Source organism: Microcaecilia unicolor, chromosome 1 (assembly GCF_901765095.1).
Source record: "Microcaecilia unicolor chromosome 1, aMicUni1.1, whole genome shotgun sequence".
Taxonomy (NCBI): Eukaryota; Metazoa; Chordata; class Amphibia; order Gymnophiona; family Siphonopidae; genus Microcaecilia; species Microcaecilia unicolor.
The window spans coordinates 311,306,379-311,320,316 of NC_044031.1; the positions used below are offsets into that span (position 1 = coordinate 311,306,379).

At 41.0% G+C, this 13,938-nt stretch overlaps 1 protein-coding gene across 1 annotated transcript in view; it reads right to left on the reverse strand.

The window, feature by feature from the left end:
• LOC115473410 (voltage-dependent T-type calcium channel subunit alpha-1I-like) overlaps positions 1 to 13,938 on the reverse strand; it is a 935,734-nt gene that overhangs the window by 87,939 nt on the left and 833,857 nt on the right. The window contains 1 exon segment of the mRNA XM_030208356.1: positions 2,223 to 2,301. Within this exon segment, the coding sequence (XP_030064216.1) occupies positions 2,223 to 2,301 (79 nt within the window).

Here is a 13,938-nt window from a genome sequence, read left to right on the forward strand (position 1 = left end):
TATGCAGGCTCTGGCTGAATGTCGGTCGGGACCCGCATAGGCTGTGCTGGCCATCTCCACCAAAGTTACCATCCAGTATTCAGTGCCTGGACACGGCTTGGCACTGAATATCCAGAGCTAATCTAGCCAGTGACGATCAATATTTTAAAAACGGCTGACTGCCACCAGCTGAATACTGGCTGCTTTGAGTCTAACAAAGAAGTGGAGTGGAGAAGGGAATTTATGTTTTTGAGAACTATAATTTTCTCCAGAATAAAACAGAAGCACCAGAAAGCAAAGCATAATGAAACAGCATAGAGGAAAATAGCATGCAAAACTGCAGTACCACAGAACTGCTAGAGCTACAAGGACAGAGGTCTATATTCCACATTCATTAGCTGGAAACAAAAAGGGAAAATATATAGTACTTGTAGTTTGAAGAAATATCCACCAGGTAGTTGCACCTCAGGGTATTTTGAGCTGCACACTTTTTGATGCTGCTCTTGTGCGTTTGTTTTGTTGCTTTTGCCCCTCTTTTGGGTGCTACCCTGCTCCGCTGCTGGTAGGTTGGGGGGTGGTGGTGGGTAGGTTCCCGAGGGGGGGTGGTTCTTATTTGTCTTTTTCTCCCTTGCTTTTTTTTTCTCCTTTCTGTTCTTTCTGGGTTGTAAATGCTTAACATAGAAACATGACGGCAGATAAAGACCATATGACCCATTGAGTCTGCCCATCCTCTGTAACCCCTACTTCTTCCTGTTCCTAAGCGATCCCACATACTTATCCCATGCCTTTTAAAATTCTGGAACAGTCCTCGACTCCACCGGGATATTCAGGCCTCCACCGGGAGGCCATTCCACGCCTCCACCACCCTTTCTGTGAAATAATACTTCCTTAGGTTACTCCTAAGCCTATTCCCTCTTATCTTTGTCATATGCCCCCTCATTCCAGAGCTCTCCTTCATTATTTAAAAGGCTCTCTTCCTGTACATAAATGCCCTTGAGATATTTAAATGTTTCTATCATGTCTCCTTCTCTCCCTCCTCTCTTCCAGCGTATACATGTTGAGGTTCATAAGCCTGTCCCTATAATTTTTGCATTCAAGACCGCTTACTAATTTCGTAGCCGTCCTCTGGACCGACTCCATCCTTTTTATATCTTTCCGTATGTGCAGTCTCCAGAACTGCATGCAGTACTCCAAATGAGGCCTCACCAGAGACTTATACAATGACACTATCACCTCCTTTTTCCTGCTGGTCATGCCTCTCTTTATGCACCCAAGTTGGTATGCTCTGTATTGGTTGGTTTTTGTTTTTTTTTTTGGCAAAATTGTGAGGGCACTTGTAGTTCTTGTCTTTGTTTGATCTTTGCTTATTTATGACCCTGTTGTGTATTTTGCTTATACTTAATAAAGCCTTTCATAATTTTTTAAAAACATAGCTAAAATATACCAGCTTAGAAGCTAGCAGGACTATGAAGCCAAGGATCTGCATAGTGCACCATCACCATCCGCTGGAGACAGAGAAACTGAGTGTTCTAAGACTACACAATACTCTTAAGAGATGAATCACCAAGAACTATTTATTTCTCTGTGTCTAGCTACTGGTCAATAGGTATAGCCCACAAGTTCTGGACTGATCTGTGGGATGCCAAGGAAATCTATATTAATTTAAATGCTGGCATCAGTGGTTAAATTAATGCAGTTAGCACTGCTGCTTAAAACTGACCCCTTTATTTTTAGATTCTTAAAAATGTAGGACCTGATATTCAGTGCAAAGCCTAATCTGTGCATTGAAACGGAATATCCATGTCTTGCCTGGCCACTAGAAATTGCCCGGGTACCAGACAACATTCAGTGCCAGGACCCTGATAATTACCCAAGTAAATTGGCACAACTGTTTCTGCAAACTTACTTGCCTGGACAGGTATCCAGGAACTGGCACTGAATATCAGCAGCGACCGGATAACTGCCAGGTCTGCCCCAACTATACCCTTGGACCACCCTGGCACTGACTGGATAGCTCTATAGTGGTCTTCCTGGATTTTCAGCAGAAGAATCTAGTTATGTGCTGCTGAAAATCCATGGAATACCCAATCAGTGGGAGATAACTAGGTAGGAGCCTCTTCTATTCAGTTATCTCCTGCAGAATATTAGCTCTGTAATTTCTCCGCAAATTCTCTACCTAATCATCCATTCCCAAAACGTTCTATTAGAAAGACAATGCCCTCCCCCCCAAAAAAATCACTTACCCAGCTTGCCAAATAGCTCCACTCCCAAAGCAGCATAGATAAAGAAGAGCAGCATGAAAAGGAGGCCAAGGTTTCCTACCTAAGAATAAAAAAAGAAAACAGATATTTCTTATGAACCACCCGCAACCTAAAAAGCTATCAAAGTGGTGTACATTCAGGCACAGTATGTATTTTTCAGTCCTTGGAGGGCTCACAATCTGTGTTTAATCTGGGATAACACCTGGGTCACCCCAAACTGGACACAGTCAGCAAGAAAATCAGATACATTACATCCACAAACTGCACAGAACAAGGGCTTGGGGGGAGGGGGCTTTAGAACAGTGCTTTCCAGTTCAACTAGATGGATCCAGATTTTGTATAGTACAAAATTTCATGAAACATTTCCATACGCCAGCTGCAAAACAAAACATCACACTCAGGACAAGCTGACCACTTAGTTGCTGTTAGCAGGAAGGAAACGTTCTTAGACAGTGCTGGATACAGTGATCTTCACAATTTTTCAAAATAAATAACAGCTCTTTTAAGAAAAGCAATTTCATTCATTCATGCATTCAAACAGTCACTCTGGCTTGACTTTATGGAGCACATGTTTATTCAGCACACTGATATTGTTATGCTGCTTATTCAGTCTTCAGAGTATCCTGATTATTATAACAGGAAATATGTGAACGTGATGTGAAGAAATCTGTTTCACCCTAAATTTGTATATTTACTTACTTACTATATTTATATCTCGCCTACATCCAAAGCAAGTAACAATATTCACATACATAGTCTTAAACACATAACAATCACTAAGCATATGAAGCTAAAACATGATCAATAAAATGGTCATAACCAAAAAAAAGAAAAAAAACCCAAAGAGAACAAGAGTCAATCAGATAAATCTTCATGTAGTCAAAAAGGCCTTCACAAACAGATGCGCTTTTAGCAGCCGCTTGAATTGTTGAATGTCTTCATATGATCTCAGGTATACTTCAATTGCTGACTGTGGTGTTTAAAGTTATAACTGGATACCAGTGCTCAAAATCTGAGTTTAAACTGCTCACCAGAACTTATTTGTTTTCAAAATTTATATTCCCCACAATCTAAAATACTTGACAGATGACAATAAATAAAAACAAACATACACGATATCAATATGATATCACATACAATACATGACAAAACAAAATCTGCTACCTAACAAACATTCCTATTATATATCCCTTTCCATATTACTGACATTCAGTTTCAAATGCCCACTGAAATATAATGTTTTCAAAGCCATATCCAGGTGGCCAATATTCAGCACAGGTATCCGGATCAAACTATCTGGGTACGGGTACCAGAATAACTTCTGACTCCAACTTAGTTCACTTTCCAGCCTGCCCCAGCACTATTTGGTTTCTATCCACAAAACTGCTGCTGAATTACGGGCCTGTTCTCTCTATACCACTTTTCCATAAAAGTACATCAAAGCACTTTACAATAAAACTACAATAGTAACAGGTATAAAACAAAAAGTACATATCAGAGTACTTAAAAAGCAAAGAAGAGCAAATGAAAAGGGAAAATAAGGGGGTGGGGGTGTCAAAAGGCATCTGTGACAGTACTGCTTTCCCCATAATCCATCCCTAACCTGAAAGCTTGTGTAAAAATAAGATCTTTAGTCCCAATAGAACGGTTTGATATTTCCTGAAAACATGTTCCTTATTTATCTGCCTACCTATCTACAGTATCTATCTATGTGTGAATATGTGGAGAGCCTGGTTGAATCACGCTGACCAAGTGATTCCCGGATTTTCTGTAACACATAATTGGATAGTATTACTGAAAACTGAGGAGACCATCGTGGCACTAGCCGGTAAGTGCAGATGTGGTCTGGGGTTATAGTGTGGGTGAAGCCGAGGTTTACCTAAACAGCAGCGATTTTCAGTCTGCTAACTAGGTAAGTTCCTGGATAAAGCTAGGACAAGAAAAAGACTGTTCTGACTTTATCCAGGCAGTCATCTGGGTGTCGGTCTGAATTATCAGCTGGCCACCAGGAATGACCTGGATATTTATTTATTTGTTACATTTGTATCCCATGTTTTCCCACCTATTTGCAGGCTCAGTGTTCAATGTTGATGTCTGGATTAGGTCTAGCATTGAATCTCTAGGTCTGAGTGTGCTTGTGATAGTCAGCACTGTAAAAATTGCTGACCAACGTGGGCTGAATATCAGCCCCCCCCCCCCCCCCCCAAAAAAAAAGAGAGGGAATGAATATAGTGAATTATCTGTTCTTGGACAAATGTTGAATATTTTGTGACGGTCACTGGTTATTTTCTGGTGAATTTCAAGATCTACATTCTAAGACATGGTTGACCTTCCCACAAAATCTGAACCTCATCGATCCACTTTCATAAAAGTTGTTGTGCCTTTGGAGAGGCTGACAGACTGAACCACTAGACAGACTGACAGACTAGACTGGTGAACAGTAAAAACGATTTCTCTCTCTAGGGAGCCCTGCAGATTCTATAACGCCCAGGGGGCTAAGAACAAAGTGGTGTCAAGGAGGCAATACGTCTGAGCGGGTCCAAGGAATTATTTCTGACAGATCACCTTTCCCTCTGTATTTTGCCAGTAACATATACAACTACAAGCAGAAAGTTCATTAATTAGCCTAGGAGAGAAGTAAAAGTTTGTCCCATAGAGAAGAAATTGGCTTTGAGGGAGCATATGGAACTGTACTTGAGGCTTTGCTGATCCAGAGAACCTGTCAAAGAAAACTACTTTGCAGTTGTGGGTGAACAGGGATATCAAACTATAATCTTGAGGGGGGGGGGGGGGGGCTGCAAACCAGTCAGCAGTGGTGTACCAAGGGCAGAGCAGTGGGGACAGTCCGCCCTGGGTGCACGCTGCAAAGGGGTGCAGGGAGCAGTCAAGCGGCTGTCAGCTTCGCCGGTTCCCTGCTCCCTCTGGCATATACATGCATATAGAACATTAATAATAATAATAAATAGCAAATATTACTCTGACTTAAAAAGTAGATAGATATAACACATATAATGCTAGAAAGCATAAATGTAAAATATACAACATATCACATTTGCTTAAGCACAAAAAAGTAAAATATCACTCAAAACAACATAATATCTTAAAACTCATAAGACATCTATTCCCAATAAAACATACCAGAGAGAACATACATATATAACATAGTAGAAATGGAACACATACCTATGCTGTGATCACCACAAACATTCCAAGGGGATGGAGGTCTGGTGGACCCTCAGACCCCCCCCCCCCCCCCGAAAGGCAAGGCCCTGGTGGCCTAGTGCCCCTCCAAGCTCCCACACCCCCAGATACTGACACGGGGGAGGCTGGAGGTGCAATGGACCTCCAACCCCCAAAGCCCCCAACAGAAGAGAGGGCTGAAGGTCACCAGATTTTCAGCCCACACCTGATGGGCTAACCCACCCCACCCTGTGGTCTAGTGATCCTGAACCCTACCCACCCGTATCTTTGGATGCCAGAGAAGTGTAGATAATAACTACAGTCAAAGGGCAAAGGCCATAAATTGTGAGGCCCAAGAACTTATGATCTGATCTGATATCCTTACGGGCAAACAGGCCTGGGAAAGAAGCATAAATAAACATGAGAATGTGGTTTAGCAGGTGAGGGAAACCAGATAGTTTTGAAAAAAGACCACATGATCCCAAGTAAGTTAACTTGCTGAAGCCTTGTAAATCATTGTTAAACACAAGTGCTTAAAAATAGCTGTTTCAGTTCAGTACGTTGGAGTGATAGCTACAGAAAGCATATGTATGCAGTAGTTCTATCCTCCCATGAGAAAATATTAACTGTATCAATACTTGGTAAGTAAATAAATTACTTTTCTCATAAGCGACAACCTTGGTCTTTTATCTCTACAAATTGTGGATAACTGGTATATGTAGATTTGGAGAGGTGGTAAAAAGACCTAAACATTTACAGTGAATTAATTCATTCATTGGTAGACTCCCGACGTGGATTAGCGGGGAGCTTTATGGTGTTCGGATTCAAGCTGCAGGATTCCCGACACTCCAACAGTGTTGTTTAACACAAAGATTGGTAAGTGACATCTTTAAATTTTTTTTTAATGCTAGGTCCTATGTCACTATTGTCTGACTAGGTGTTTTAAAATAGCAATAATCCCTGGTAGGTCCTATGGTCTGATCAGCCGTGGCTGTTTATAAAACATCAGGGTATAACACAGAGTTCCTAGTAGATCCTAAGTCTCGTTTGTCAGAATAGGTGTTTTAAAATACTAGGTTTTTAATATACATATAATGGCTACACCCCTTGATCAGATAATTAAATACTTTCCTTTAGATAAAAAAGGACTTACTAAATTAAATAAAAATGGTATAAGTGGAATCAACAGCAAACTAATTTTTGCTGGCCACCAAATGGCTCATTTGAGGGTTCCCTATTGAAACAATTAATTGCTTACAATGAGAAACAGAATAAGGGAAAATCCCACCTGAAACATTTACAAGCTATTAATAACTGGATTTTGGTGGGTGAAAAACAATTAGCATCCCAAAATTTACCAGACGACACTAAATTTCCACCACCATTGCCCACAAATCCATCATGCCCTCCTTCATATGAGCTGGAATTGAAGAATTCTGTGCCCAGGGGATTGTCCCAAACTAAATTACTTCCCTGTGGCACGGCTGTAGGATATCAGAAGCTGTATCCTGATTTAATTGATATGACGGATGATACCAAGAAAATTCCCATAAACACCCAAACCACTACTACTGTCAAGATTGCGGGAGTCATGGATCTCATAGAATTGAATCCCGACGACCCAGAAGATACTGTTGAGACCGCCTCTAATGTGACGTCTCCCAGCCATTGCTCAGACCCATTAATCGATCGACCTATGCCTCATCGTACACCCGTGTATCCCAGGGGGACGCCCTTGGGACCCATGGGTTTAACATCGAGGTTTCAGGACATCGCTAACAAAATGCGAAATGATATGGATACCATTCGGCATAGTCTCACTAAATTACCTCCTTACCGTCCAAATCCCCATTCGGACGGTTACCGAGTACATAACCTCCCCCAGCGGGTTAATTTCTTGGGGACAGAACACCAGAATGTCAATGAATATGTTGCCCCACAGAAAAATTCCCCAAATACAACTAAAGTACTGCCTTTGCTTAATAAACAGTCTGGCGGTATAGCCCACACAGAATACACTCCATATTCTAATGTGAAATTAAGTAGTTTAATTGAACAACTCCCCGATTTATCCGCTGGCAGTACCAAATGGATTCATAAATTTGAGGCACTAACCATGGGCTCCACATCAGCCATAGGAGATATTAAAGCCCTTTTAGGACGTATACCACAGGCCAATGTAATTGATCTTTTCAACTCGTAACCTCTGATCTTTATGTCAGGGACACATTCTCTGAGATTAAGGGCCCTTTTTGGACAGCCGTCCGCAATCGTTATCCCACGCGCAAGGACTTTTCCGTCCTTACTTCCCAGCATTGGGAACCTAAAGAATCCATTGAACAATACAAGCTTAAATTACAACAACTATATAGAGAAGAGACAGAGGAGTGTTTTGATGCCTGAATAGTCTCCCTGTGTTTTACAATTTATTTAAAGAAACCTTACCTTCTAAAATCAAGGAAGTTCTAGATAATACAGTTGGTATTTCACAGAAGTGATGGCCAGAAATGAAAGAACACATTCTCCATCATTGTAGGTTATTCACAAAACAGAGTCAAAAACAGGGTAAAGAATTACAAAAATTGCAAACCCACCTTATGTCACTTCAGATCAAGCAGATAGAGCAGGAAAAACCTCCTAAACACAGGCTAGGGTCTATACCTATACCTAATGATGATCCTTTAATTTTTGATAGGTATGAGCAGTTTCCCCAACAACCCGAGGACTTTCCTCAAAATACAAACCCGATCATGTATATGAGGGGTAGAGGAAGAGGAAATTCTAGAGGACGTTTATGGTGATTTCCAGGGCGTGGCTGATTCAGCACCGGTCCCCAGGATTATCCCAGTCCGTCTCGCCGGCCTAATATCCAATGTTGGCAGTGCAATAATATTGGCCATTACGCCTCTGAGTGCAAGAGCGGGGGCCCTAATCACAAAACCCGATCACGATATCAGAATCCTGACTCACGCCCATCCTTTCCTTTATGGAATCCTGATAATCCAAATCAGCCCCAGTGTCTAGGAGTTGTTCACACTACTGCAGGATAAAGCGATCCCATGGTTACACTACATATTCAAGGTATTCCAGTTTCCTTTTTGGTTGATACTGGAGCCTCACTCACTGTTTTGGCCAATGCCCCACCACAGTTAGTAAAACGACTTAAATTATCTAAGGAAAACATTACCACTATGGGTTTTAATGTGCCTACTGATACACCGGTGTTAGAACCTATGACAGTACAATTTGCAGGCCAGGAAATAGTTGCTCCATTGTTATATGCACGCTTATGCCCTGTCAACCTTTTAGGATGAGATTTACTGACTCAATCTAAATTCCAGATTCATTTCGATTTACCTTTGCCTACTGTTAATACTTCCCTGATTTTTGCTGTTGCTACTTATGGGAATCGCCTGATTCACCCTATGGTGAAGTAAAAACTAAACCTCACCAAATAACATTACTAGATGGTTCTGATGGTCCCAAGATTAGTCAGTATCCGTTGAAATCTGAGGTGTTTTTTCTTCATTGCATACTCATACGTAAATGGAACCAGAGAGGTATATGGTCTCCTCTACTGGTCACCCTTTGAGTCATGTGCCTCTATGGAATAAAGTGTTCGAGGCGTTACAAGAACGCCATAAGAATAATTTACGTACAGCTATTACATGGATTAAAGCTCATCAAGAAAGCGTTTTTTCTTTTGAAATTAATGGTAATCACATGGCAGACTATTTGGCTAAGGAAGTTACAGAAATTCAACCAGACTGATTGATGGATAGTCAGACCAAACAAACCCAGATAATGCAGGGATTGGAGTTATATGAGGCACTGCAGGCTTCAGCTACCAAGACAGAATAGAGATTGTAGCAACAAGCAGGATGCAGTTTAAATTCCCATAGTCTATGGGTGTACCCTGCTGGACAAATTTGTGTAGCACAACAAAATTTATTTCTGTTACTCCATTCATTACATTATCCTTTGCATTTAAGTGCTAGTACTATGTATGATAACCTTGTTTCTAAAATCTGGGCACCACAAATGCTGTCAATGTGTCATACTGTCGTTAGTGGGTGTTAGAAATGTTTTTTGAACACTCCCAAACGTGGAACTGTGGAACCCCCAGGCCATTTACCAATTGTGCAAGGTCCTGGTTTGCACTGGTACTGTGATTTTACAGACATATTAATACCAGTCAAAGGAAAAAGATTTTTGTTAGTCTGTGCGGATGCTTTCTCTAAATGGGTTGAAGCGATTCCCTGCACCCGAGGTAATGGCCCAGGTTTTGTGCAATGATATAATCTCCAGATTTGGTATTCCCAGTAAAATTACTACTGATAATGGATCACACTTTGTTAATGAATTGATTCACACCTTGACTGCCAAATTAGAAATTACTCAGTGAGTATTTACAAACCCACCAGTAATGGCCTGGTTGAAAGATATAAGGGTTTGTTAAAAACAAAATTACGGCAGCTCATGGCAAATGGCATTGAAAACTGGCTAGATGCCTTGCCCCTTGCACTGCTTACTTTGCGTGCTACTCCTTCTCATGCATTAAAATTAACCCCTTTTCAATTGTGCACTGGACGTAGAATGCACCTCATTGCAGGTAATCTTGATCATTGCTTGCCAGATCCTTACTCGGTTTACTGGGATCAATTACAGAATGTGATAACCTCTTTGTCTTGCCATTCACAGGAAACGCCAGGCAAAAGGGGGGATGGTACAGCAAATCCCAAGGCCTTGAAAATAGGAGATCTAGTACACTGCAAACACTACACCCACAAAACTTGGAAAGACCCTGTTTATGTTAGACCTTTCCGTATTGAGGCCTTGTCAGCCACTGTGGCAAAATTACAGGATCATATGTCCAGGGTCCATTTGAAAGACATTCGCATCTATCATTGTCCTGATGCTTCCGACACAACCATGGCTGTAGACTCAGAATGCCATATCACTGACCCAGCAGTGTCTGGAACCACACAATAAATATTAAGTTCACTGTTATTGGACTCTTGTTTGTTCTTACCTTTGTTTTAGCATTAACTTTATTTTTATTTATTTGTTACATTTGTATCCCACATTTCCCCACCTATTTGTAGGCTCAATGTGGCTTACATAGTACCGGAGAGGCCTTTGCAGACTCCAGTGTTAACAAATACAAAGTGATGTGGTAAGATAAAGTTCATATGGCACAGCCACATTAGGAAATCGAACAGCGGAAGAGTTGTGTTATGTCCATTACGTACTTTAGTTTTGTTGTGCTTCCAAGATCAGGTATTTACGTTGGATCGGTAGGGTATGCCTTTTTAAACAGGTTGGTTTTTAATGTTTTCCGGAAGTTTAGGTGGTCGTATGTTGTTTTCAAGGCTTTTGGTAATGCGTTCCAGGAGAAACTGGATGCGTAGATTGATTTGTATTTAAGACCTTTGCAGCTTGGGTAGTGCAGATTTAGATATGTTCGTGTTGATTCGGATGTGTTTCTAGTTGGTAAGTCGATCAAGTCTGTCATGTATCCCAGGACTTCACCGTAGACAATTTTGTGAACCAGGGTGCAGATTTTGAAAGCAATACGCTCTTTGATTGTGAGACAGTGTAGTTTTTCACAGAAGGATTTTGCGCTTTCGAATCGCGTTTTTCCAAATATAAGCCTAGCTGCCGTGTTTTGAGCGGTTTGGAGTTTCTTTAAAGTTTGTTCTTTGCATCCCGCATAAATTCCATTGCAGTAGTCTACGTGGCTTTATACCATTGATTGTATCAGGTTGCGAAATGTTTCCCTCGGGAAGAATGGTTTCACGCGTTTGAGTTTCCACAATGAGTGGAACATTTTCTTTGTTGTGGATATAGCTTGGCTTTCCAGTGTTAAGTTGCGGTCCATTGTAACGCCGAAGATTTTCAGGCTGTCTGAGATAGGGAGGGTGTGACCTTGGGTGTCGATGATTATCGGGTTGTCCGTGTTGTGTTGGGATGAGAGGATGAGGCAGTGTGTTTTCTCTTTATTGAGCTTTAGTTGAAATGCATTTGCCCATGAGTCCATGATGTTCAAGCTGAGTTTGATTTTGTTAGTGATTTCTGTTAGTTTAGTTTTGCAAAGAATGAATATTGTGACATCGTCTGCACAGATGAAAGGGTTAAGGCCTTGGTTAGATAAGGACTTGGCTAGTGGGGTCATCATTAGGTTGAAGAGGATCGGTGATGGTGGTGATCGTTGTGGTACTCCACAGTCTCCTTTCCATGGTGATGATATGTTTGAGTTTGATTTTACTTGATATGTTCTTGTGGTTAGGAAATATTTGATCCAGATAAGTATGTTTCCACCAATCCCGAACTTATCTAGTAGTCTTATTAGTATATTATGGTTTACCATGTCGAATGCGCTGGACATGTCAAATTGGAGGAGAAGGATGTTTTTGCCTGTTGCTATTTCCTGCTTGAATTTGGCTAGGAGAGTGAGTAGTACTGTTTCGGTGCTGTGGAGGGGGCGAAATCCTGACTGTGATTCGTGTAATACTGAGAATTTACCTATATAATCTGTAAGTTGTTTGGTTACCATGCATTTCATCAGTTTGACTACCAACGGGATAGATGCTACTGGACGGTAATTAGTGATTTCATTTGTTTCTTTTCTTGGTATCTTTTGGTATTGGGGCGAGTAGGATATTGCCATTTTCCTTAGGGAAGAGACTTGCTGGAGCATGTAATTTAGGTGGGATGTGAGGTCTGCTATGAAGTGGTCAGGGGTGGTTTTCATTAGGTAGCTTGGACAGGTATCTAATTTACAGTGAGTGTTGGAGAACCTGCTGATCGCCTGGGTAACTGTTTCGACGGTCAGGAGGGCAAAGTTTGACCAGGTTCGATCAGCCGGGTATTCTTCATTAAGGAAGTTTTCGATGTCAGTGTTGTCCTGAGGTAGCATGTTGCGTAGGTTTACAATTTTTTCATTGAAATACTTGGCAAGCTTATCTGCAGATGGGATGTCGGTATTCGTTGTGGTGACCAAGTTGGTGTCTAGGAGTTTGTTCATGAGCTGGTATAATTTCTTCATGTCTTTGTAATCAGTCCCTATTTTAGTTTTATAGTATGATCTTTCGGTCCATCTTTACTAGAAAGACTCCACATTATATCTGTTCACTATTATATATTTGCTTACTATTATAGGACTTTTTACTTATTTTTACTTTAGTCATAGTTTTGTTATTATTAGACAAGAACTTTATTATTTTTGTTTAGAATAACCACTAGTATCATGCCATTTGTTTACTATTCACTCTTTTTATCTTGGCCACTCTTACCCACTCCAGTGATGTAGAGGGGGACTTTGACTCCCTTGTAACCATTAATTCAGATGACTTGGATCCCCAGGAGGTGGATAGATATTATGCTCTGGGACACTATCCAGTTAAGATTACTATAAAATCTAATGTAACTGACGAGACAGTCACGTTGCAATTGGATGTTTGTAGTATAGCCTCTTGTGGATCTTTAGAGTGGCAACGATGGTATTCTAAATTCTATGTTTACCTATGCACTTACACTGAAATGAGTAATTATGCATCTCCCTGTTCACAGTGGTCAAATGTATGGTGGTACACTGGACCCAATTATCCAATCAGTGGACACCACGCTTGGGATAACCCTTTACGTACTAACACGGATCCTATTGGCTGCTTTCGTACTGTGGTCACTTCTCCCTCACTATCCAATACTGTGCTGAGCAATCCCTTGATGCCCCAAATCCCTGAAACAAAAATTCCCATCAGAATTCTCAACGTAAGTAGTCTAAAGGAAACGTTTTCTCTTGAAACTGGTTATGGTGACACAAATTTGTGGATAGATTGGTTACGGTTCTCAACCCATAGTTTGAATTTATCTGATTGTTATGTTTGCTCCTCCTCTCGCCCTGAGCCCTTGGCTGTTCCTTTCCCTTTGAATCTTATAAACGATTATAATGGAACGATGTGCATGCTAAAATTGCTCCAAGATACTAAGAATAACGATAAATCTTTCCTTTTCCTCAGTTTACTATTTCCTGAATTACCCAAAGGTGCGAGGGTACCTCCGGTGTTTAAGACACCTGTTTCTGGGACAATATTCCAGACATGAATGTTGAGAAAAAATCAAAAATTCCTATTTTGTAGGAAATTTATCCTTATGTAATTCTAGTCCATTCCCCGGTGAGAAACTTGACTTTTCAAGCTTTTCACGTCCCCAAGCAGACATCTGGTGGTATTGTGGAACTAAAACCCTGTATCCCACTTTACTCTCTAACTGGTATTGGCAGTGTGCTTTGGTTCAGCTAGTAGTCCCACTCACCACAGCATCTTGACATATTGATAAACCAGTCCCCTCTAGAAGGAAAAGGGATCTTAAAGGCTCCTTGGATGATAGGATTTACATAGATTCTATAGGTGCTCCTAGGTGGGTGCCAGATGAATTTAAAGCTCGCAATCAAATTGCTGCACGTTTTGAATCTTCATTATTCTGGTGGTCTACTATTAACAAGAACGTTGACTGG